The sequence below is a fragment of the Trichosurus vulpecula genome, chromosome 1 (assembly GCF_011100635.1).
Source record: "Trichosurus vulpecula isolate mTriVul1 chromosome 1, mTriVul1.pri, whole genome shotgun sequence".
Classification (NCBI taxonomy): domain Eukaryota; kingdom Metazoa; phylum Chordata; class Mammalia; order Diprotodontia; family Phalangeridae; genus Trichosurus; species Trichosurus vulpecula.
Window position 1 is genome coordinate 520883102 of NC_050573.1, and position 27534 is coordinate 520910635.

The 27534-nt window shown below is 39.6% G+C and overlaps 1 protein-coding gene across 1 annotated transcript in view; it reads left to right on the forward strand.

Moving 5' to 3' along the window:
* GABBR2 (gamma-aminobutyric acid type B receptor subunit 2) overlaps positions 1-27534 on the forward strand; it is an 850065-nt gene that overhangs the window by 788878 nt on the left and 33653 nt on the right. Inside the window, exon 14 of the mRNA XM_036741052.1 lies at positions 23859-23969. Coding sequence (XP_036596947.1) covers positions 23859-23969 — 111 coding nt within the window. The remainder of the gene's footprint in view (positions 1-23858; positions 23970-27534) is intronic.

The window sequence follows — 27534 nt, forward strand, 5'->3', positions numbered from 1 at the left end:
CTATGCCTCCCAATAAGCTGTTTATGCTCCTGTTCACTCCTCTGTTGGTTAAATGGTCCATCCAGTTATTGTCCATCATCCATGCCATGTGACCTTCGCATCCAGAATCTTTTCCCCTCATAGGCTGCCTCCAATGTATTTGCTCCTGCTGCCATTCTTTGAAGCATGGATTCCCACTGAGAATTTGCACATCCTTCTTTCCACTGTGCATTCATTCCAAAGAGCTTTGGTCTCTCTACATTGTTGTAGGCCAGTGAGCATCACAGGCAGTTCTCTGGGGTTGAACATCCTTGCCTTGACTTTGGCAAGCACCTCCTCCCCTCTGTTCTCTACTAACACTTTCCACTGCCCCTTTTTGGGAAATATTTTAATTGCCAATCCAAAAAGCTAGCAGACATGCTTTGAAATCTTACTTCATCCCTATACCAAGATAAGGTCGAAATGGATGCATGATTTAGAGAAAAAGGGTGATGCCATAAGTAAATTAAGAGAGCAAGGAATAGTTTACCTATCAGATCTATGGGAGAGGGAAGAATTTATGACTAAAAAAAGATAGAAGACATTATGAAATGCAAAATGGATAACTTTGATTATATTAAATTAAAAAGATTTTGCACAAACAAAACCAATGCAATCAAGATTAGAAGAAGAACGGAAAGCTGGGGAACAATATTTACAGCCAGTGTTTCTGATGAAGGCTGCATTTCTCAAATATATAAAGAACTGGGTCAAATTTATAAGGATATAAGTCATACATGAACAGGCAGTTTTCAGATGAAGAAATTAAAGCTATCTATAGTAATATAAAAAATACTCTAAATCACTTTTTATTAGAGAAATGCAAATTAAAACAATTCTGAGGTACCACCTCACATCTATCAGATTGGCTAATGTGACAGAAAAGGAAAATGATAAATGTTGGAGAAGATGTGGGGAAATTGGGACACTAATGCATTATTGGTGGAGTTGTGAACTGATCCAACCATTCTGGAGAGCGCTTTGGAGATATGCCCAAAAAGCTATAAAACTATTCATAACCCCCAAGCCAGAGATACCACTGCTAGGTCTGTATCAAAGAGAGATCATCAAAAAGGGAAAAGGACCCACATGTACAAAAATATTTATAGCAAATATTTTTGTGGTGGCAAAGAATTAGAAATTGAGAGGATGCCCATCAATTGGGGAATGACTAAACAAGTTGTGGGTATATGAATGTAATGGAATACTATTGTGCTATAAGAAATGATGAGCAGGCAGACTTCAGAAAAACCTGGAAAGACTTATATGAACTGATGCTGAGTGAAGTGAGCAGAACCAGGAGAACATGGTACACAGTAACAGCCACATTGTGTGATGATCAACTTTGATAGACTTAGCTCTTCTCAGCAATACAAGGATCTAAGACAATTCCAAAAGACTCATGACGTAAAATGCTATCAACATCCAGAGAAAGAACTATGGAGTCTGAATGCAGATCAAAGCAGACTATTTTCACTTTTTTGTTGTTTTTTGTTTTTTCTTTCTCATGGTTTTTTTCCCTTTTGTTCTGATTCTTCTTTCACAACATGACTAATGTGGAGATATGTTTAGCATGATTGTACATGTATAACCTGTATTAGATTGCTTGCTCTCTTGGGGAGTGGGAAAGGAAAGGAGGGAGGGAGAAAAAATTGGAACTCAAAATCTTACAAAAATGAATGTTGAAACTATCTTTACTTGCGATTGGAAAAAATACATTAAGTGCAAAAAGAAAGAAATCTTACTTTGCTTAAACCCAGTAGTATACTGAAGCCCTCTAGAAGCATAGAAAAGCTGTGCCTTATTTAGCAAAATTGGTAGTTTTTTATAAGAATATCAAATAGTAATAAATTACTGTGTATGAGAGCAAAAACGTATTTCTAGTTCTTTGGCGCCCTCTACCTGTAGCTATGTAGATGACATAGAGAAAACCCAAATAAATACATAGCATGATTATTGTGGTGTTTGTGATCATTGTAATTATTATATAATCATTTGGTTACCGTTATTATTATCCCTGCTAATTACTATAGGTCGCATTTAGGTAATGCGCTTTCCTCACAACAACCCAGTGAGGTGGATGTTGCAAATATTATTCACAAGGTATTGTAAAAGTGGTTGATGTGAAATATTTACTGAGCTTCCACAGTGCCCTAGATTCTGTACAGAATGTGCAAAATGATGATTGACTTCTTAATCTAAGTCAATAAGTTACACAGAGAAGCAGTGTGGAATAATAGAAGAAGCACAAAACTGGGAGTCAGGATACCTGTCGCTGACTTGCTTGGCAAAACCATTTCTCTTCACTGAGCCTGTTTCCTCATCTGTGCAATGAAGGGATTGGACTAGATAATCAGCAGTCTACAATTCTGTATTTATTGAGCACCCACTATGGGAATAGTGCTGTTGGGGGGAACAAGTATAGAAAATAGAAAAGGATTAGATATCATCATCATCGTCATAGCTAGCATTTAAAGTTTGTAAAGTGCTTTCCAAATATTATCTCATTTTATCCTCACAACAACCTGGGGGGGAGGTGTTATAATTATCTCCATTTTACAGATGAGGAAACTGAGGCAGGTGTGGGTTAAGTGACCTGCCAAGGGTCACACAGCTAGTGAGTATCCGATATGGGATTAAACTCAGGTCTTCCCAATTCCAGGTCCAGGACTGTGCCATCTAGAGAACTTTATGTGGTTTGGGGGCGGGGGGAGGGTACGAAATCCAAGACCAATGTGGGTAAGTGATGAAAGGAAGATTTGAAGAACCTTCTAACAATACGGGCTAGCCAGAAAATTGAATGGGCTGCCAAATGAGGTTGTGAGTTCCTAATCCCTGGAAGTGTCCAGAGAATGGGTGACTATTTGTTAGGAATGATTACAGAACATCTGTGCCCAACAGATACAAGATGCACTAGATGACCTCTGAGGTCATTCCTAGCTCTAAAATTCCATAATTCTATGGAGCCCCATCTTCAGTGAGATGACTTTGCCATGCAGCCTGCACGTAGTCACCACAATGTTCCAGAAGGAGACCAATGTAGGAAAATGTTTATCGTGGGCTTTTCTTTGCAAGTTTCCACTTTGTCCTTCTGGTTTTAGGTGTCCTTTTGGTTCTATTACATATCAGCAGGAGGAAAGGGAATTTCCAGGAAAGTTTGAAGGTGGTAAATGGGCAGTTGGACAGCTCATCAGAACCCAGTGAGTCTTTGGGGGCTTGGTCTAAGTCCCAAAAACCTCTGCCACTGAGCCAGCCTAGAAATGAATCATGAAATGGGCAAGCTGTTCCCAGAATGCTCCGTAGCCCCTCCACTTACTATCTCTTCCCCTATCTCTTTTTTTTAATCTCTTGCTTGGTTTATTGCAATAGTTCCTGACGGGTTTTGCTAATTCTTTTTTAATAGTATTTTATTTATTCCAATAACATGTAAAGATAGTTTTCAACATTCATTTTTTATAAAATTTTAAGTTCCAAATTTTTTTCTTCCTCCCTCCTTCCTGTACCTTCCCCAAAACAGAAAGCAATTTGATACAGGTTATACATGTGCAATCACGTAAACATATTTCCACATTAATCATTCTGTGAAAGAAGAATCAGAACAAAAGGAGAAAGCCACAAAAAAGAAAAGCTAAAAGTGAAAATAGTCTGCTTCAATCTGCATTCAGATTCCATAGTTCTTTCTCTGGATATGGATAGCATTTTCCATCATTAATCTTTTGGAACTGTCTTAGATCATTGTATTGCTGAGAAGAGCTAAGTCTATCATAACTGATCATCATACAATGTGGTTGTTATGGTGTACAGTGTTCTCCTGGTTCTGCTCACTTCACTCACCATCAGTTCATTCATGTCTTTCCAGGTTTTTCTGAAATCTGCCTGCTCATCCTTTCTTATAGCACAATAGTATTCCATTACATTCATACACCACAACTTGTTGAGTCATATCCCAATTGATGGGTATCCTTTCAATTTCTAATTCCTTGCCACCACAAAAAGAACTGCTATAAATATTTTTGTACATCTGAGTCCTTTTCCCTTTTTGATGATTTCTTTGGTATACAGACCTAGCAGTGGTATCTCTGGCTTGGGGGTTATGAATAGTTTTATAGAACTTTGGGCATATCTCCAAAGCGCTCTCCAGAATTGTTGGATCAGTTCACAACTCCACCAATGATGTGTTAGTGTCCCAATTTCCCCACATCTTCTCCAACATTTATCTTTTTCCTTTTCTGTCACATTAACCAATCTGATAGGTGTGAGGTGGTACCTCTGGCTTGTTTTAATTTGCATTTCTCTAATGATTTAGGGCAATTTTTCATATGACTATAAATAGCTTTAATTTCTTCGTTTGAAAACTGCCTGTTCATATCCTTTGACCTTTCATCATTTGGGGAATGATTTGTATCCTTATAAATTTGACTCAGTTCTTTATATATTTGAGAAATGCAGCTTTTATCACAAACACTGGCTGTAAATATTGTTTCCCAGCTTTGTGCTTTCCTTCCAATTTTGATTGTGCAAAAACACTTTTTTAATTTAAACAAAATTATCCAGTTTTCATTTCATAACGTTCTCTATCTCTTATTTGATCATAAGTTCTTCCCTTCTCCATAGATCTGACAGGTAAACTATTCCTTGCTCTCTTAGTTTACTTATGGCATCACCCTTTATGTCTAAATCATGTACCCATTTGATGTTATCCTGATATATGGTGTGAGTTGTTCTATGCCTAGTTTCTGCCGCACTATTTTCCCATTTTGCCAGCAGTTTTAGTCAAATAGCGAGTGCTTATTCCAGAAGCTGGAGTCTTTGTGTTTATCAAAGAGTAGATTACCATAGTCATTTACTACTGTGTCTTCTGTACCTAATCTATTCCATTGATGCACCACTCAATTTCTTAGCCAGTCCCAAATAGTTTTGATGATTGCTGCTTTATAATATAGTTTTAGATCTGGTATGACCAGGTCACTCTCCTTTGCATTTTTCTCATTAATTCCCTTAGTATTCTTTTTTTCTTTTTTTTTTTTGGAGGAAGGAAGGCAGGGTAATTGGGGTTAAGTGACTTGCCCAAGGTCACACAGCTAGTAAGTGTGTCAAGTGTCTGAGGCCAGATCTGAACTTGGGTCCTTCTAACTCCAGGGCTGGTGCTCTACTCACTGTGGCACCTAGCTGCCCCAATTTCCTTAATATTCTTGGCCTTCTGTTCTTCCAGATGAATTTTGCTGTTATTTTTTCTAATTCTATTAAACAATTTTTGGTAGTTTGATTGGTATAGCACTGAATCAAGTAGAATTGTCATTTTTATTTTTTATTGTATTAGCTCAGCCTACCCATGAGCAACTGATGTTTTTCCAATTGTTTAGATCTAACTTTATTTGTGTGAAAAGTGTTTTGTAATTGTGTTTATATAGTTCCTGGGTTTGTCTTGGCAAATAGACTCCCAAATATTTTATATTTTCAACAGTTATTTTAAATGGAATTTCTCTTTCTATCTCTTGCTGCTGGGCTTTGTTGGTAATATACAGAAATGCTGATGATTTATATGGGTATCTGGCAACTTTGCTAAAATTGTTAATTATTTCAAGTAGTTTTTTAGCTGATTCTCTGGGATTCTCTAAATCACATCATCTGCAAAGACTGATAGTTTTGTTTCCCCATTGCTTCTTCTAATTCCTTCAATTTCTTTTTCTTCTCTTATTGCTGAATCTAACATTTCTAGTACAATTTTGAACAATAGTGGTGATAATGAGCTTCCTTGTTTTATCCCTGATCTTATTGGGAAGGCTTCTAGTTTATTATCCCCATTACAGATACTGCTTGCTGATGCTTTTAGATAGATACTACTTAGCATTTTAAGGAAAGTGTCACTTATTCCTATATATAGTCTCTAGTGTTTTTAATAGGAATGGGTACAGTATTTTGTCAAAAGCTTTTTCTGCATCTATTGAGATAATCATATGATTTCTGTTAGTTTTGTTATTGATATGGTCAATTATGCTAATAATTTTCATAATATTGAACCAACCCTGCATTCCTGGTACAAATCCCACCTTGTCATAGTGTGTTATCCTGATGATAAATTGCTTTAATCTCTTTGCTAATATTTTATTTAAAATTTTGTGTCAATACTCATTAGGGAAATTGGTCTATAATTTTCTTTCTCTGTTTTGGCTCTTCCTGACTTAGGTATTAGCACTATATTTGTGTCATCAAGGGAATTTGGTGGGATGCCTTCTTTGTCTATTTTCCATAATAGTTTATATAGTATTGGAATTAATTGCTATTTAAATGTTTGGTAGAATCCATTTGTAAATCCATCTGTCCCCAGAGATTTTTTTCTTAGGGAGTTCATTGATGGCTTATTCAATGTCTTTTTCTAAAATGGGATTAAGTATTTTATTTTCTCTTCTGTTAATCTGGGCAATTTTTTGTAAATATTCATCCATTTCACTTAGATCGTCAGGTTTGTTGGTATACAGTTGGGCAAAATAGCTCCTAATTATTGCTTCTTCATTTGGTGGTGAATTCACCCTTTTCATTTTTGATAATGGTAATTTGGTTTTCTTCTTTCTTTTTTTAATCAAACTAACCAAAGGTTTATCTTATTTTTTTTGTAAAACCAGCTCTTAATTTTATTTATTAGTTCAATAGTTTTCTTATTTTCAATTTTATTAATATCTCCTTTAATTTTCAGAATTTCTAATTTGGTATTTAATTGGAGATTTTAATTTGTTCTTTTTCTAGCTTTTTTAATTGCATACCCAATTCATTGATCTGCTTTTTCTCTATTTTATTCATGTGAGCATTTAGAGGTATAAAATTTCCCCTAAGTACTACTTTGGCAGCATCCCATAAATTTTGGTATGTTATCTCATTATTGTTGTTCTCTTTGATGAAATTATTGTTTCTATGATTTATTGTTTGACCCATTCATTCTTTAGGATTCGATTATTTGGTTTCTGATTAATTTTTAATCTATCTTTCCATGGCCCTTTTTTACATGTAATTTTTATTACATCATGATTTGACAAGGATGCATTTAATATTTCTGCCTTTCTGCATTTAAATGTGATACATTTTAATGCCCTAATACATTGTCAATTTTTGTGTAGGTACCATGTATTACTGAGAGAAAGGTATATTTCCTTTCTATCCCCATTCAGTTTTCTCCAGAGGTCTATCATATTTAACTTTTCTAAAATTCTATTCACCTCCTTAACTTCTTTCTTGTTTATTTTGAGGTTAGATTTATCTAGTTCTGAGAGGGGAAATTGAGGTCCCCCACTAGTATACTTTTGCTATTTCTTCCTGGAACTCAGTTAACTTCTCCTCTAAGAATCTGGATGCTGTACCACTTGGTGCATATATGTTTAGTATTGATATTACTTCATTGTCTATGGCACATTTTAGCAAGATATAGTTTCCTCTCTTATCTCTTTTAATTAGATCTATTTTTGCTTTTACTTTGTCTGACAGCAGGATTTCTACCCCTCCTTTGTTTTACTTCAGCTGAAGCATAATATATTCTGCTCCAGCCTTTTACTTTTACTTTGTGTATGTCTCTCTGCTTCAGATGTGTTTCTTATAAATGATATATTGTAGGATTTTGGTTTTTAATCCACTCTGCTGTCTGCTTCCATCTTATAGGAGAGTTCATTCCATTCACATTAGCAATTATGATTACTGAGTATTGCCCTCCATCCTATTTTCCCCTGTTTATATTTTTTTCTCTCTCTCCTTTTACCCTGTCCCTCCTCACCTGTATTTTGCTTCTGACCACCACCTCCCTCAATCTTCCCTCCCTTCTATCACTCCCCCTTTTTTTTCCCCTTCCTCTCCCACTTCCCTATAGGGTAAGATAGATTTCTTTGCATTATTTCCTCTTTGAACCAAATCCAATGAGAGTAAGGTTCAAACAGTGCTTCACCTCCTCCCTTCTTTCCCTCTACTGTAATAAGTCTTTCATGCCTCTTCATGTGATATAAGTTTTGCTGCATAGTTGATTCTTGGTTGTAATCCAAGCTCCTTTGCCTTCTGGAGTGGCATATTCCAAGCCCTCTGGTTCTTTAATGTAGAAGCTGCTAGGTCTTGTGTTATTCTGACTGTGGCTCCTTGATATTTGAATTGTTTCTTTCTGACTGCTTGCAGTGTTTTCTTCTTGACCTGATAGTTCTGGAATTTGGCTGCAAAATTCCTTGGAATTTTCATCTTGGGATCTCTTTCAGGAGGTGATCAGTGATCATCATTTTTCAATGACTATTTTACCTTCTGGTCCTAGCATATCAGGGCAGTTTTCCTTGATAATTTCTTGAAAGATGCTGTCCAGACTCTTTTTTTTATCCTGGCTTTCAGGTAGCCCAATAATTCTTAAATTATCTCTCCTGAATCTTTTTTCCAGGTCAATTGCTTTTCCAATGAGGTATTTTGCATTCCTTTCTATTTTTTCATTCTTTTGATTTTGTTTGACTGATTCTTGATGTCTTATAGAGTCATTAGCTTCTACTTGCCCAGTTCTAATTTTTAAGGAATTATTTTCTTCAGTTAGCTTTTGTAACCCCTTTTCCATTTGGACAACTCTACTTTTACAGGAGTTGTTTTCTCCAGTGGATTTTTTTTTCCTGTTTGGCCAATTCTGTTTTTTAAGGAGTTGTTTTCTTCAGTCAATTTTTGTACTTCTTTTTCCAAGCTGTTTACTCTTTTTTCATAATTCTCTTGCATAACTTTCATTTCTTTTCCCAATTTTTTTCTACCTCTATTATTTGATTTTTAAAATTCTTTTTGAGGTCTTCCAAGAGGATTTTTTGTGTTAACACCAATTCATATTCCCCTCTGAAGCTTTGCATGTAGGCTTTTTGACGTCATTGTCCTCTTCTGAGTTTGTGTTTGGATCTTCCCTATCACTATAGTATCTTTGTATGGTCAGGGATTTTTTTTTGTTTTGTTTTTTGTTCATTTTTAAAAGTTGAGCTCTGCTTCTGGGGTACAGGGGCACTCTCCCAAGCTTCTTGCACTGGGGGCCAGGGGTCTGGTCACTGGCTTTCTTCTCTGGGGCCTCTGGGGCTGGCAGCTTGCCCACTGAGCCAGGGTAGACTGACCTAGTCGTCCCTGTTATGCCCTGGATTCTGGGACTGGCAGCTTGCCTGCTGCACTGGGGCTGGAGGCCTCACAACGGGCCTGCTGTACCACTGGCCTACTGAGCCAGGACCCCAGGGCCTCAAGTGCTGATCTGTGCTGTCGCTAAGAACCTCCCACTGGCTTGCCTGGACACTGCCTGTGCTGAGCTCCACTCCCCTCTCACCCGAGTGAGACAGACTTTTCCTGAAGTCCAAGTTATCTTGGGCTAGAAAATTGTTTCACTCTGTCTTTTTGTGAATTCTGTCACTCCAGAATTGCTTTACAGGCTTGATTTAATGCTGTTTTGAGGGAAACTGGGGAGAGCTCCAGCAACATCCTGGCTTCTCTCCTCCATCTTGTGCCCCACCCCACTTCCCTAAGCTGGTCCACTGGCTGTTCACGGGGACCTGTTGACAGCTGGCAAGGCCAACGGAAGGATAACTGCCCCAGGTGTGGTCATATTTCACAGCGGAAATTCTTGAATACAAAAAGTAATAATCCTCCAGTGGTAAAGTGTGTGTGTGTGTGTGTGTGTGTGTGTGTGTGTGTTTCTATTGGCGGGGAGGAATTTGGGGTAGAGAATGAAGAGCCTTCAGGGCATGCACACCCCAACTGTACCACAAAAGCAGATATATATGTGTGTGTGTGTGTGTGTGTGTATATATATATATATACATATATGTGTGTGTGCATATGTATATGTGTGTACACATATGTATGTATATACATGTGTATGCATGCATGCATATGTGCATATATACACACACGTGTATATGTCCGTGTGTATGTACGTATGTATATATGTGGGGAGAGAGTGAAAGACACAGAGAGAGAGAAGACTGGCAAGGCACAGGGATGGCTGTTACCACGGGGAGGAGGAAGAATCATGCTTTCTGCCTCCCCCAGCCCCAAGTACGTTCCCCTGGTGGAAAGGAAGAGAAAGGAAGGGAATAAGCATTTATAAAACACCTACTATTCGTCAGGCACTGTGCTAAGCGCTTCACAAATCTTATCTCATTGATTCTCACAACAACCCCACCAGGTAAGTGGTATTCTCCTCATTTTACAATTGAGGAAATTGAGGCTTAATTATTATTTAATATTTTATTTATAATTATTATCTAATAATTATTATTATCATGATTATGCCTAATCCCTTTCTTCAGAGAAGTTAAGTGACTTGCCCAGGATCACACAACTAGTAGGTGTCTGAGGCCAGATTTGAACTCAGGTCTTCCTGACTTCAAGGCCAGTACTCTATCTAGTGCCACCATCTAGCTGCCTGGGTTAAGAATTAAAAGAGAAAGAACACTAAAAACTGGAGATGGTAAGGTAGGGTCAGTAGAGGAAAGGAGAATGGAGAAGACTTAAAAACTGATTTCTAATTAACACTTATAAACAAGATCCCTTATAAACAGGTTCCTTTTTATCTTTTTTAAGGGGGGAAGGCAGGGCAATTGGGATTAAGTGACTTGCCCAAGGTCACACAGCTAGTAAGTGTGTCAAGTGTCTGAGGCCAGATCTGAACTCAGGTCCTTCCAATTCCAGGGCCAATGCTCTACTCTCTATGCCATGTAGCTGCTCCATGAACAGGTTTCTTTGAGGAAGAATAAAGCAGGGATCAGGTTATACCCTTCCTAGCATGCAAGCAGCATCACAACAGGTCTTTTCTGTTTTTGACAAAATACTTCCAGCACTTGTTTTGAAACAAGTACTTTGATGGAGAAAAAGTGGGTTATTTAAAGGGCTTAAGAACCTCCACAGTCTTGTTATTTTGGCAACAAGAATAGCAAATAGATGACTTTTATTTTTAATGATATGCAGGATCTCAATGGGGGGGTCTGTCATTAATTATTAGCAAGATTTCATTACTTACATATCACTCAATGTGGATGTCATTTTCCTTTAAACATATGACTATACTACCTTGTTGAAAATTACATAAAATAGTGTTAAGAATATATGCCACTTGGCATATTTTTAAGCAGAAATGCTACAGTGAAGTTTAATAAATAAAAGGAAAGGGGGGAATATAAAAAGCCAATACAGCTATCATTAAACTATCATTCTTATCATTAGAGCTGCTAACATTACTATAACACTGACTGTTACCATAATAGTAGAGTTTGCAATTCCAGTTCAGTAAGCATTGATAAAGTAACAATTGTGTGTTAAATACCATCCTCAGTGCTACAAAGCCACCTAACCTATCAAACTGACTTTTTATATTTAATCCCAACCCTAAAGAAGTATATAATCTAATTTAGTTACACTACTATCTACTCTTAGACTCTCTTTTATTTTTCATAGCTGAGTGAAAGGAATTTTGCAATGCTCTGAACAGGGAAAGAAGGTGTCTATGAATTGCCAGAGTTCTGGGGCACTTTAAGGAACTTAGTCTTGGGTTGTTGGGTTGACTTAAAAATCAAAAAATCTTTGCAGTAAATTTCCCTTATAAAGATCTGATCTCCAAGATAGATAGAGAAATGGTTCAAATATATAGGAAAAGGTGTCATTCCCCAATAGATAAATGGTCAAAGGATATGAACATGTAGCTCTTTAAGGGGAACCCTAAGCTATCAATCACATGAAAAAAATGTCTCAAATCACCAATAGTAAGACAAAAACAAATAAAAACAACTCTGGAATTCTTTTTCTCTCACACCCACCAGAAAGACAAGGATGGAAAAAAGGGAAATGACAGTTGTTGGAAAGACAATAAAAGACAGGCCATTGTCGGTGAACATGTGAATTGGTCCAGCCATTCTGAAAAACAATTCAAATGTTGAATGTTGAAATGTTGAAATGTTGTTGAAAAACATTCTGAAAAACAACTATACCCAAAAAGTCACTAAGTTGCATATACCTTCTGACCTAGTGATAGCACTACTAGGCTTTTGCCTCAAAGAGATCAAAGAAAAAGGGGAAAGATTCATATGTACAAAAATAATGAGAAACGCTTTTTGCTTTAGCAAAGAACTAGATATAAATAGGTGATCATTCATTGGAAAATGACAGAACAAATTATCAATATGAATGAAATGGAATATTACTGTGCCATTAGAAATTACAAAAGGGATTCAGAGAAAACTAAAAAGACTTATATAAACTGATAATGACTAAAATAAGCAGAGTCAATAGACAGTGACTACAACATTGTAAAGGAAACAATTGTGAAAGACATAAAAATCTATTACAATGACCAATCCCAAATCCAGAAGATTGATGACAAAGCAAGACTCTTGATGGAGAGGTGATGGGCTGTAGATGCCAAATAAGACATACAGTTTTCAGAAATAATGAATAAATACAAAACAAGTTTATTTTGCTTAAAAAAAATCAAAAGTACTGTCCAGGCAATTAAGGGAAGAAACTTTGCCATGAACCACAAGTTCTCTTAACCCTCAGAGTAATGCCTCCTAACTTTCCTTTTTGACTGAACTCCAGTGTAATTACCTAGCAAATTATTCCTAAGCCTCTCAACCTCAAATCCTTGCTTCCTGCTTAATCCCTCACGCCATTAAAAAAAAAAGTGTGTCTCTGTGTGTGTCTCTGTGTGTGTATGTATGCATCTATATATCAAACTTCTTGACACTCTAATAGAATCTTTACCCACCAACCATAACTACAGTGTTGACCTGGGGTAGATCCCCTGATCTTGACAGTGGGGTCGTATTAGCAATATGCTAATGGAGGAAGCTAGAATCAGAAAATAAGTTTCACTGCTGGATGTGTCAAAACTCTGATTCTAATTTCCTTAATTTTAACTGTGACTTACTTATTTAAAAAAATCTAAGACCCCTTCCATCTCTTGTTTGAGACAAAATCCTTTGACCATTTATATATTGAGGAATGACTCTGGTTCTTATGTATTTGAATCATTTCCTTTATATATCTTGGAAATCAGATCATTATAAAAGAAATTGACTGCAATGATTTTTTGATGGTTTTTTTTAAAACCTAATCCCAAAACCCAAGGCTAAGCTTCTTAAAGTTCACAAGAGCTCTGGCAGTTCATAGACATCCATAAATACCTTCTTGGCCCTGTCTAAGACATTGCAAAATTCCTTTCATTCAACTGTGAAAAAAAGAGAGAGACTCTAAGGGTAGATAGCCAGTAGGGTAACTAAATTAGATTATATCCTTCTTTAGGGTAAGAATTAAATCTTCTAAAAAGTCATTTTGATAATTGACCTGGAGTCAGAAAGACTTGAGTTCACATTTGACCTTAGATATTTACTAGCTCTTTGACCCTAGACAAGTCACTCAACCTCTTTCAGCCTCAGTTTCCTCCTCTGTAAAATGGGGATGATAGTAATAGCATCCACCTCCCAGGGTTGTTGTAAGGATAAAATGAGATAACATTTGCAATGCCAGCTATCATGATTGTTTGACTTATTTTGTAAACAATGGCCAAATTTTGTTTTCTAGTTTAAAATATCCTCAGAATCTGAGGCCACATGGTATGATGGACAGGGCACTTTTAAACTTAAAACAAAAAGAAAAGAAACCTGGATTCAAACCCTGCTGATACACTTACGGGCTCTGTGTTTAACCTCTCTGTGCCTCAGTCTCTTCATTTGTAAAATGAACAGGCTGAACTCTGAGGTTTCTTCTAACTCTGATTCTGTGATCCTAAGCTCACTCAGTAGTTGTCTTCAGAAGGAAGAGAGATGGTGTTTGGCAGATTACAGAATTCTGGAAAACTGAGCAGAATTTGTCATTCGATTCATCTCATCTGGTTACCCCTCCCACTGAAGACACTTAAGCATTTAAAATTGCCTATCTATTGAAGGTCCCTAAGGGATAATGCTATGTTTTTGGACAAGTATGCCTTCTTTTCCCATCCATGAAATCATACCATACAGGCAGGCCCTGGAGCTGTTTTGTATTCTTCTCTGCAGAAGAATATAGAGCAAAGGCTCTGAGCCCATGGCCTACGCACCCCTAAAGGGCCCCTAGAGTTTGTGCAAGGGATCCATCTCATTAAATGACTCATAATCATAAACAAACATATCTTCTGTGGGCTGAATAAATTATATGTCTTGACACATACATGTATTATTATTTTTCAAAAGTATGTGGACTCAGCAGTGAGTGATAAAATAGAAATTCCTTTTAAAGTTTTACTGAATTCATAGTAGCTTTTTGTCGTCATGTATTATCTCAGTCAATGAATACTAATAGTATAACATGGTGGGGTGAGGGGGTGCAGTGAAATTTGTTGACAATAGAAAGAACTCCTCAAACAGTGAAAGATTTTAGGAGCCACTGGTGTTGAACACAACAAAGGAAGGCGGCCTTGCACTGTGTAAGTATGCAGGTGGGCCATGGAAGTATTATAGGTGGTGGTTAAATCCAGTGTATAGGGATAGAATAGAGAAAGTCCAAGGAGGAGTGAGCGGGACCACGAGGGGATGTGAAACTGCTCACAGCAGAGATCAACTTACAGAGACTTGGGGGGAGCAGGAGAGGTCACCCAGTCATAGAACTGGACCTAGATTCCCTAGTCTAGAAGCCTATAAGTTCATAAACTTGGATGGGGAAAAAATTACATCTTTATTTCAGTATCATTGGTTTCCTTTGTAATTCTATGTATTTTATTTTAAAAGCATTATTCTGAGGAAAGCCTCCATAGTCTTCACCAGACTGCCCAAGGGATCCATGACGCAAAAAAAGGAAGGGAGCAGAAGAAAATAAGCATTTATGTAACACCTACTATATAGATATAGATATAGATGTAGATGTAGACGTAGACGTAGACGTAGACGTAGACATAGATATAGATATAGATATATCAAAAACTTTTTTAACAACTATTATCTCATTTGAGCCCCTCAACAATGCTGTGGGGTAGGTGGTGGTGTTCTCCCTATTTTACAGTTGAAGAAACAGGCAGAGGTTAAGTTACTTGACTAGGATCACACAGCTAATAAGTTTCTGAGGCAGGATTTGAACTCACCTCTTCCCGAGTCCAGGTTCAATGCTTTATGAACTATAGCACTTTAGCCAGCTACTAAAGGTTAAGAATTCCAGACCTAATCCAACCACTTTATCTGAAACTGAGAAGTTAGGTGTTTCCCTAAGGTCACACAGACAGTACATGTCAGAGCCAGGCCAGGAACCCAGGTCATCTGACCCCAGACCAAGGTACTCTCTCCACTGCATCAAGCTACCTCTGTGTTTCCAAAGTATATGAAGGGCTGTCATATGGAAGAGCAATGAAGGAGCGGGTCAGTGACCCAGGGGACAGAGCACCAGCCCTGGAGTCAAGAGGACCTGAGTTCAAATGTGACCTCAGACACTTACTAGCTGTGTGACCCTGGGCAAGTCATTTCACCCTGTTTGCCTCAGTTTCCTCATCTGTAAAATGAGCTGGAGAAGGAAATGGCGAGCCACTCTGGTACCTTTGCCAAGAAAATGCAAAATGGGGTCACAAAAAGTCAGACACAATTCAAAACAACTGAGCAAAGTTACAGAGAGACCAATTTCAGATCAGTATTAGGAATACCTTCCTAACAATTATGGTTATCCAACAATGGAATGGGCTGCCTTTAAAAAATGGTGAGCTCCTCATCACTGTGGGTGTTCAAGCAGAAGTTTGTTAGGGAAATGTCTCTGCTGTTGTAGACAAATTTCATCCATCAGGCAAGCAGAGGAGGGATGAGGTTGAATGAGGGAATTTCTAATCCTAGGATTCTATAATTCAATTAAATTAATATAATCATAATTGACCCTTTGGGAATTCACTACCAGCATCCAGTGCTGCATAGGTCAGAGTTCAGTGAATAAGCTTCTGTTCTTGTTTGTTTCTGCCTTGAACCAGATAACACAGGCTTAGGATGAGGCTAATTTGTTTCCAAAAATCTCTCCAGACTTAAAAATCTCAAGGTCTGAGTGCATAACAGATTCAAACAAAATAAAGACAAAGAACCAGCTCTCTATGCTTTTGATTTCACATTTCCCTGTTCTTTGCCAAGGATGCTCAGATTCATGGAATCCCTACCTCTTTTCCAGTGCTTCTGCAAGAAGCCTTCCCTGGTTCTTCTAGTCACTTACTCCCCAAACTCTGATGAAATTACTTTATATTTTTTATATACAAAGTATATTTTGCATTTTCTTATTTGTGATCTGTGGCTTCACTCCCATTAGAATGTAAGTTCCTTGAAGGCAAGGATTCTTTTTTTTCTTATTTTGTTCTTTCTCTTCCCAGTTCCTTATGCAGTGACTTGCATGTACTACAGGCTAAATAAATGTTTGTTGAATTAAATTAAATTGACTACTCCTGTTGTTCTCTAAGAACCGAATTTGCATTCTAGAAGTGAGAGGCGGATACCTTCACATTCAGAATCCCTTTCTCTGCCAAGACCCAGGGTGAGCATCCAGGTAGATGGTGGTACAGCCCTGAGGGCTTCCTAGTTCTCTGGTCATTGCTAATACACAGGGGTTCCTAAGGGCATAGTCAGGCGTAGTCTTCTTCAGAGCAAGGTCTATCCCTCTTCTTGGGTTTTTCTTCCACCTTATTTGAAATCTTCCTCTAGGTAAGCTCCCTCACTCTGTCACTCTAACCCTAAATGTGCAAGATAAAACTCAGACCCTTGGTATTGTGCTTACCCCAGTTAGCTATAGATGTACTGCTGAGCACCCTCAGGTACCTTTGTCAAGATTTTCAGAGCTCACAGTTTTGCAGGAACCAGTCTCAGGGTATGGTAGAAAGAGCTTACCACCACAAAAAAAAGTGCTATAAATATTTTTGTACAAATATGTCCTTTCCCCTCTTTTTTTATCTCTTTGGAATGCAGACCTAGTAGTGGTATTGTTGGGTCAAAGCGGGTATGCACAGTTTTATTGCCTTTTGGGCATAACAACATGAAACACTGAGCACCCAGTTGTGCTGGGGATGAGGATACAAGACTGAGTCTCTGCCCTTACCTCTATAGGATGTCCTTGAATACTTTTTAAGCTTCAGTAGCATGAAACCGCACCAAGATTTTTTGGGATACCCTACATATAAAGAGCTCACAATCTAGCTGGGGGAACAAGGTTTAGGTCAAATGAGTGCTTTGCAGATTTTCAAGTGATATATAAATATCAGCTATCATTACTGTTATGTCATTCATTTCTATGTTCAATAGAGTTGAGATAGAAAGTCTTGGGATGAGTCACTACCATCATGATTTGGTTTGGTTTGGTTTTCTATCTAATTTTCAGCAGCCTGTTTATTACACAAGCAAATAAAATTATTGTGTTTTTGTAATTGAATGAAAGTGTCAAAATGCAAGTTCATCTTCTATAGACTCCTTTGCTGTTGTTGTTCAGTCGTTTTCAGTCACATCTGACTCTCTGTGACCCCATTTGGGGTCTTCCCAGCAACGATACCGGAGTGGTTTGCTACTTCCTTCTCCAGCTCATTTGACAGATTTTCCTGAGGCAATCAGGGTTAAGTGACTTGCCCAGGGTCACATGGCTAATAGGTGTCTGAGGCCGGATTTGAACTCGAGAAGATGAATCATCCCATTGCGTCATCTAGCTGCCATAAAAGCATAATATTATTGCTGTTGCTGCTGCTGCTACGGTTATTAATATTTGTCCAGACTTGATTTCATTGATGTAGAGCTCTGGTATCCACCTCGAATAGAAACAGATACATAAGGATCCCTTAGAAAACCACATATTAACATTATCTACTATATTAACATTATCTACCATATTTTTGTTTATTTTGTTAAATATTGCCCTATTACATTCTAGTCCAGTTCCAGAGGCATGAGGGAGTGCTGTGGGCCACACCTGGCCTGCGGACCCTGTGTCTGACACCACTGGTGTGGAGAATTCCCAGTGAAGAAACGCCCTCTCCCAATGCAGATTCACAGTGGCAGCATTCCCTACCTAAGTAACCTTGAACTAGTCAGCGAGACTTTGGGTCTCAGTTTCCTCAACTTTAAAATGGGGGGGAGAGGGGGTTTGGACTAACTAACCTCAAAGAACCTTCCAGCTCTAAAGCTGTGATCTTTCGAACTGTTCAAGGGCACCAAGTAGTTAGATGCCTTGCCCAGGGTCACACAGGCAATATGTGTCAGAGGCAACTTGAACCTAGATATTATAGTAACACAGACTTTGTCAGTCAAGAAACATTTATCAAGTGTTTACTATGTGCCAAGCGCTGTGCTAAGTACTCAGGATGCCAGGAAGAAACAAAAACAGTCTCGGACCTCAAGGAGCTCACGTTCTAATTGGGGAGGAAAGGGGAAGAGAGAGAAAATACAAACTACGAACATGAGTAGAGATATATAGGGTGTCCCAAAAGTCCTCGTGCAGTTTAAAAACTTAAAGCTTCTAACCGCACAAAGACTTTTGGGACACCTTGTGTACAGGATAAATGGAAAGCAATCTCAGAGAGGATGCACTCAGAGAGGTGGGGGGGAGGGAGGGGCAAAAAAGGCCTCTTGCAAAAGATAAGATAATTGAGCTGAGATTTAATGACATCCAGAGAAGCCGGGAGGGAGAGTGGGGAGGGAGAGGGAGCATTCCAGGCCTGGGTTACAGTCAGCAAAAAGGCAGAGTCGGAAGGTGGAGGGTCCTATGCAGGCAAAGCAAAGTCATTGTTGAGATGTATGTAGAAGAGAGTCAACTGTAAGAAGGCCGGAAAGGTAGAAAAGAGCCAAGTTGTGAAGGGCTTTAAATGCCAAACAGAGGATTTTCTATTTGATCCTGGAGATTATTATCGATATTATTATTAGGATTTATAGAGATGGAAGGGACCTTAGTCTTCTAGCCCAGCTTCACTTTATTGTTGCTGTGTTGAGTCGTGTCTGACTTTTCCTGACTCCATGGACACCAGTAGTGTCCATGGGGTTAAATAGAGATCAAGTGACTTGCCCAGAGTCACACAGCTAGTGAGTGACAGAGTCCAGATTGGAACTCAGATCTTCCTGACTCCAGGCCCTGCTCTCTATCCACTGAGCCACCCAGCTGCCCTTCATTTTATAGTGGAGGAAATCGAGGCCCAGAAAAGTTAAGTGACTTGCCCAGGGTCACACGGTCATCCTGGGTCAGAGGCAACTTGGATCCAGGTCTTCCTGACCCTTCTGCTCTCTATCACCTACTCTGCTGTGACTCTCACTCTGTTGTTTTTGGAGTTAATTATTTTCGATGTCATGAAGATAGTTACAAAAAGAAGATATGCGAAGTGCTCAATGGGTTATTCCCTAGGGTAAGTGCTTGAGTAGTTCAGAAGCATGATTCATCTTTAATTCTTCAGTATGAAGCAGGTCTTTCTTTCTCCCCGTGTCACACACCTGCTAATCACACTGGGATCCTTGAATGCAGTTGGCTCTGCAGAGCCCTGGTTTTATTCGGCTGTACCAGAAAATGTTGATGAAATGCACTGAGGCTCACCCACCCGGCAGGGCTGAAGAGCTGGTCTCCCAGTAGGGCAATAGACAAGAATTGTGACGGAATTGTTCTGCCCAGGTGGGTTTGCCTTTGGCCTAGATGGTGAGGGAATTCATTCTCTTCCTCCTTAGATCCTCCTTACACAAGAGAAAGATAAAAATTTTAAACAAAAAATTCACCTTTTTTCCCATTAATAATGAATGAGTCAGTGAATGAATGAATGAACTCTTTCTGGACAAGGACTGTCTCTTTTTTCTGTGTTACATCCCCAGTACTAGGCACATAATAGATGCTTAGAGGACCGAATGATAAATAAATGCTCATTGATTGATCGATTCATCAATCAATTGTGCTTACAAGATATTTGTCCAGGTGTCAGATCAAGAGAAGACTCCCCACCATGTTCAAGTCTTGTCTTGAGAAGGCAAGTGTTCTCCAACTGGATGGTGTTATTCAGGCTCAGGCTCACACATTATCATCTCTCAGTATTAGGAACGAAAGGTGGTCTTGGGAGGGGGTGATAGAACTCACTGGGATGGGGGAATGGAGCAGGTGCTATAAAGAACAGGACCAGGATGCTGTCTGGACATTCTGGAACTCCCCAAGCAAGCTTTGTGTCCCCAGTGCCTGCCAGTACAGTTCCCTGCACATAGGAGACACTTAATAAAGCTTACTAGATTGAATTTAGATGAAATGGAAAATACTGGAGACTAAAGAATTCAGTGGTATCCTTTGTACAAAGGCGCTTCCTCCTCAAGTCTCCTCTGAGTCTATAAGCCTACCAGGAACATCTAAATGATCCTAGAGAACTTCCCTGTCTTCTCTATCCACCCTCCCACCCACCCCCATCCCTCCTAATTCCTATTCATCCCATGCCACTTATTATTTTGGTGCAGTCTGCCTCCCCACACCACCTGTAATCCCTCACTTTCCCAGGGATCAGGATGCCTGGCTGGGGGATAAAGGAACCAAAGATCTGCAAGTATCCAAGTTCCCCTACCTTAACCCTAGGAAACCTAAGTCAATCCAAGAGACTCCACTTAAGCCAAATAAGAAAATGTCTTTTGTTTTCCATTCTTACATTCACTTCTCTCCCACCATCGCCACAACCACTTTAAACTGTGGTATACAGGAAAGAACACTGGACTGGGGGCAGGGGGGAGGTCAAGAGACCTGGCTCCTAGTCCTGGTTCTACCACAGGCCCATTCTGTAAAACCAAGTAGTCCCTCTCTGAGCCTAACTATTCCACATCTGTAAAATGGGCTGATTGAAGGAGAGACCAACATGGTTCAATTTCCAAAGATTCATCACCAAGTTGACCCCAGGTTCATGAATATTTTGGCCATCACAGTTCCCATAGAATTAGTGACAGATGAGTCGTAATCTCCATTGCTGGGGGGAGTATTCACACCATGGAAATTTGTGGGGGGCAGTTAGGTGGCACAGTGGACAGGGCACCAGGCCTGGAGTCAGGAAGACTCATCTTCCTGAGTTCAAATCCAGCCTCAGACACTTACTAGTTGTGTGACCCTGAGCAAGTCACTTCACCCTGTTTGCCTCAGTTCCTCATCTATAAATTGAGCCAGAAAAGAAAATGGCAAACCACTATAGCATCTTTGCAAAGGAAACCAAGATAATTACAAATCCCTGAAATCCCAGGTTCTGGGCATGGTTCTGCCATTAGCTAACTGTGTGACCTTGAGAACATGATTCTCCTTCCTGGAACTCTGTTCCCTCCTCTTTAAGATGGAGTCCGACAAGATGATCTCTGAAGGTCCTTTACAACTCCAATAGTCTATGAATCCATCATTCTATGAATAAACACTTTTGTTTATTTGAACTGAGGTCTCTGCAATTTTTGTTTGCCCTGTCAATAAGCAAGTGTGCAAGAATTTTGTAAGTCTGTGAATTGCTGCCTCACCCGGTATTTTTTACAAGATGACAGTTCTGAGCAAGGCACAGGATCTCAGTTAAGCAAATAAACTCCAGACACGCTCATCAAACCTTCAAGATGCCACAGAGCTGGAAAGGAAAACTAATAAAGTGGGTGACAGACGCAGCATCTGAAAATTTTTTGACAGGGAGGACAATGAGCCAAAACTAACAAGCTGAAATTTAATAGGGATAAATGGAATTTTCTGCATATAAAGTTCAAAAAATTAACTGGGTAAACACAAGATAAGGAAGATATGGCTTAAAACAGCCATTCACATTAAAGAACCTGTGGGTTTTAGTGGACAGGAAACACAGTACTGGGCAATAGTGTAGCATGGTGACTAGAACTGTTCTTGTAATCTTGGGCTATGTTAAGAGAGGTACAGCATCCAGAAATAAGGAGGCGATAGTCCCACTGTACAACGCCCTGGTCAAACCACACCTAGAGCATTCATGTGTTAAGTTCTAGGTACCACATCTTAGTTCAGTCATTTCAGTCGTGTCTAACTCTTCATGACCCCACCTAGGGGTTTGTTGGCAGAGATACTGGAGTGGTTTGTGCCATTTCCTTCTCCAGCTCATTTTACAGATGAGGAAACTGAGGCAAACCAGGTGGAGTGACTTGCACAGGGTCACACAGCTAGTAAGTATCTGAGGCCAGATTTGAACTCAGGAAGATGAGTCTTCCTGATTCCCAGGGCTCTATCCACTGTGCCACCTAGCTGTCACATCTCAGTAAAACACTAACAAGTCGGCAAATATCCAGAGAAAGATAAACAAGATGGTGAGGGGACTGGAGAGTCTGCCATTAAGGGATCATCTGAAGGAACTGGGAATGCTTACCCAGGAGAAGAAAAGATTTAGGGGGAACAAGGTGACTGCCTTCAAGTATTTGAAAATATGAAAGAGGAATTTTATTTGTTCTCCTTTCCCCCAGAAGCTAGAACTATGAGGAAGCTGGATAGAGTCAAATTTAGGCTTGATATAAGGAAAAACTTCACACTAGTTAGAGAAGCTAGGTGGTTCAGTGATAGAGTACCAGACTTGGAGTCAGGAAGATATGAATTCAAATCTTGCCTCAGACATTTACTAGCTGTGTGACCCTGGGCAAGTCACCTAAACCTTTCTTAGGGCCAATTCTGGTCTATAAAATAGGAATAGTGAAGGGTATACATACTCTGAAGGTAGCCTTTAAGCTCTCTCTCAGAACTGAAGGAGGAGAGGATGCAGGCAAGCAGATGGCTAGGATTTGTAAGTGACTGTTTACAGGAAGGCCCCAGCAGAGGGGAAGGTTATGGGATGGCCTGGCTCCCTACTGTGATATTGTGTTTTAAGTTCTTTGCTGTTATGATGAAGTGGAATTACTGGTTTGGGGATATAATTGCTGCTATGTTAAATCTGAATTATTGGTTTTGGTATTTGATCCTCTGGTATCTGAATAAATGTTTTACTTCTTCTGCCTTCTATATGGAGAGTCTCTTACATTCTGCAGTACAAAACTATACAGGCATATTCATGTTCACCATCAATATTGTGACACTTGCCATCTGATACACTTCTCCAGGTCATTTTACAGATGAGGAAACTGAGACAAACAGGGTGAAGTGACTTATCCAGGGTCATGTGGCTAATAAGTGTCAGGATCAGATCTGAACTTGGGTCTTCCCAACTCCAGGTCTTGTGCCCTATCCTCTCCACCACCTAGCTGCTCCAAAAAGCATCATATAAATGCTAGCTATTATTATTACTAAATCAAAAGGGCTGCCTCAGGAGGTGTTAAGCTCTCTGTTACTGAAAGTGTTGAAACAGGAACAGGATGACTGCCCATTAGGGAAGGTTTAGAAAGGTTCTGTACAGTGCGTGAAAATCCAAGCCGGTTTTAGCTGTGTGCTATATTAGACGTAGCCAGAAAGACCTGGGTTCGGTTGAGGTCTATCACACATGCCAACCATGTGCCCACCTCTCAGTACCCCCAGGAAACTCTTTTTTTTATCATTCTAAAGCACCGAACTGTACTATTTTTATACATTTTTTCTACATTGTACATTTTTTTTCTTTTGTCTAGACCTGAGATTTTATGAATATAGAGAGCTACCAGAAATAATTCTCCATCAGGACACGTTGGCTGCCCAATTGTGATTTATGGTCTCAGAGAGGTTACCTACAGGATCAAGAGGTTAAAGTGACTTGCTCAGGGTCACACTTTCAGTATTTGTCAAGTGCAGGACTTGATTCCAAGGCCAGCTCTCTCTGTCACTCCATGGTGCTTTTCATCTTGTGCATAATAGGCACTTAATAAATGCTTATTAAATTCTTGTTCATTGAATTATTGAATGCAGAGGACAATAAGGGATATTCAGTTGTTTTTATTGTTTGTGGTTTTTTTTCTCTGTAGCCGGATCCTGCTGGCAGAGATATTTCCATCCGTCCAATTCTGGAGCACTGTGAGAACAGCCACATGACGATTTGGCTGGGCATTGTCTATGCCTACAAAGGTCTCCTCATGGTAGGTTCTTCTTGTATTGTTCAGTGTTGCTGTCAATTCCATATATATCCTTATGTTAGCTAAATACATGTTCCTAGTTATAAAGCAGGGGTGGGGAGTTGTTTGCTTTTGAAAACCAAAGACCAAATATACAACATGACTTAATTTAGATAATTGGTCAGATATAATAGCTGGTTTTATTTTAAAATTAAGAACAAGGACTATTAAAGTATTTTTAGATTAATAACAAACATTTCAAAAAATCTGATTTCAGTTTAACACTATGCACAGGTAAAAGGAGCAGGAAAAGACTGAAAGGAGAGAGAGACACAGGGGGAGAGAGAGAGGGAGGGAGAGAGAGAGAAAGAAAAAGGAGACAGAGGGAGAGAGACAGACAGAGAAAGAGAGAGGAGAGGGAAAAGAGAAAGAAGAGAGAAAAAGGAAAGAGAGGAGAGAGGAAAAAAGAAAAAAGAGAAAGACAGGTGAGAAAGAAAAAGAGAATGAGAAAGAGAGAAAGGAGAGAGGAGAGAGGAAAAAGGGGAGGAGAGGGGGGAGAGGGAAATTAGAGAGGAGAGAGAGAAAAGAGAGAAAGGTGAGAGAAAATAGAGGAGAGGGAGAGAGAGAAGAGAGAGGAGGGGAAGAGAGAGGAGAAAAGAACAAGGGGGGAGAGGGAGAGAGAGAGACAGCGACAGAGAGAAGAAAGAGGCTCAGTAGGTGTTAGAGTCAATGTAAGTCATGTTCTGTTTCAGAGGTATCCCCTATTACCATATAGCCCTTTGAAGTGTCAGTTAGCTGACTGACCACTGTTAACAGCTCTTTAGCTGCATTGATCCTTAACTGTTAAGGTCCAGTGGTCACTGGAAAACCGGAGCAACTCATCCGGGTAGAGATTATATCCTGGGCTATGGCATCAGTGACCATTAATAGCACTCAAGAGCCAGCTAAAATCAGGCCAAGGACCTTAGACCAGAAGTTGCCCGTGCCCATGCCCCCAGTTGAGAATAACAGAGCCTATTTTTCAATGAACAAGGAAATTTTGTGGTCTTCATGGTTCAAGTTCCCAGTGATCTATGTTCCTCATTCCCCTTATTACCTAATCCCCAAGTTCCTAGTCCTATAGAAAGATTCCCCAAATATCAGCATACCCATTCCATGGGCTTATTGGTAAGGCCCCCAGACTGAGCCTACTTTTACTTCCCAAAGAAAAGATCAGTTAGTCATTCTTTAAATCAACCTACATTTTCACAAGGCTTTATATTTGGCAAAGTTTACAACCTTAAAAACCTCTGAAGCTAAAAAAACTTTAAAGGTTTTTAAAGCTCACAACCACCCTGTGAGGCAGGTACATTCAGCTAATATTGATCAAAGTTTTGGCTTAATCCCGGTGGCTGTTGTAATTGCTCAGGGACTGCTGCAGATTCTGATGCCTTAGAACACCCTAAATACCACCACCCCTTCACTCCTACAGAGATGAAAGGGCTTGGGGAGAAGGAAAGAACCTCCACTGCTGTCCTGAACAATAGCTTCTCCAGTTTGCCAATGAACAGGGTGCCTATCTGGTCAGAGGCTCCAAGCCTGGAAGGAAGCAATGACTAGGGGAGGAGAATCAGTGGTTCAAACAACAGCTGAGCCAGAGGCTTCCACCTTCATACTAGCAATTGAGACATCCCCCTTGTCCTGCCCCCCCCCAAAAAAAATTTACAGGTAACTAGTGAGCTGAATAGCTTTCTGGTTTAATTATATCAGGACTTTCCCTCCTACCAGGCCAGTGGGCTTCCTAAACTCCAAGACTAGGTGCAGGGGTGGGGACCCTTCGGCCTCAAGGCCACTTGTGGCCTTCTCTGTCCTCAACTTTGGCCCTTTGACTGAATCCAAAACTTGAGGACCTAGAGGGCCACATGTGACCTAGAGGCCCCAGGTTCCCCACCCCCAGACCATCTCCTGGGCTATGCCCCTCTTTGACTGCAGGCAACACCTTGCTGGCCAACTTGAAATATTCACCAGGAAATTACCAAACCATTCATGGAGCTAGGGTGGCAGATGATACTTACCTCTCCTGCCACTCTGGGAGGAGCTGCTGTCAACAAAGGTGACATTCTAAGCCTGGTGCTGCTGCCCAGAAGGAACACCATATCCCATCCAAGTGCAACTTCATCATCAGAACTGAAGCTATCTTTACTCAGACCAACAGATTCAGAGGGAGCTATTCTACATCCAATTCAATTTCTGTGTCCTATACACCAGGGTTGGAAGAGTAGCAGGGCAGACGTCATCACCTAAAAGCCTAAATTTGGAGCCCTGGAGGAGAAGACCCTCTCTACTGCTCTTTCTGGCACCAAAAAAAAAAAAACACAAAAAAAAGACTAGGCAGCCACACTGCTCCAGCTGAGATCACGACAAACTTTCAGTGAAACAGAGAGCTAGATGGTGCACTGGATAGAGCACTAGGTGACGAGTCAGGAAGACCTGAGTTCAGATCCTGTCTCAAACACTTACAAGCTAGATAACCATTGGCAAATAAATTACTTAGCCTTTCTGAGCCTCAGTTTCCTCATATGCAAAATGAGGGAGTTGGCAGCTTAGCTGCTTAGATGACCAATAAGACTTGCTACCCACTTCCTTACAGAAAAGCGATGGGCTCCAGATGCAGCATAAGACATGAATACGTTTTCAGACATGGCCACTGTGGGATTTTGTTTTCTTGACTATGCACACTTATCTGTAATAATAAACTTTTTTTTTAAGTGGGTATAAGTGGGAAGGAGAAAGAGGATAAGGATAAGGTAATGAAAGAGAAAGAAAAAAGTCAATGGATTTTTTTTTTATTGCACAGAAGAGAATAGGAAGAAGGCCTGAAATTATCACAAGCAGGACTGCTTTGAAAATCATGTTGCATTTATTATATATTATGTCTAAATATATAATATACATTAATTTAATATATTATAATTTCATATTTATTATATATTATTTATTATAGTATTTTTAAGGAAAAGCAAGTCATAAATAAGAAAGTTGAAGTTTTGTGTACAATCCTTTTTTTTAAGTTCTACTATATATAATGGCCTCTTTTTTTGGTGTTTTTTAAGTTCAGAACAAAAACGAATGATTTTTTCAATAAACTTCCTTCAGCAGAATAAATAAATTGCCTTCTCTAAGCCTCCTTCAGCCATGATGTAGAAACAAAAGACATTAATGAGACTTTTTAAAAGTCTTTGACCACCATCAGTAGAGAATTCCTCTTGAGTGGAATGCTATACATTTGTTTCCATGTATACCCAGCCCACGAGGATGAATGAGAAATGGTGTGGAGGGGCCAACCGCAGAGTATAAGGGTGTAAGGGTAACCCTGCACATTTGTAAACTGGGGGTCCTGGCAGTATTAGGTATGACCCGATGGTACGCAGCATGCTGAGACCTACAGAGCCTATACCTGAACAAAGGACCTGGTCAAGATACTCCCAGGACTCCCACAGACCCTCCAGTGTCTTGTCATATATAGCCTTGAATAGATTCCTTCCATGGATTTTATAACCAATTTGCCCCCATTATCAGGCATCCTCCCTAGAATGGCATATTTTCTTCC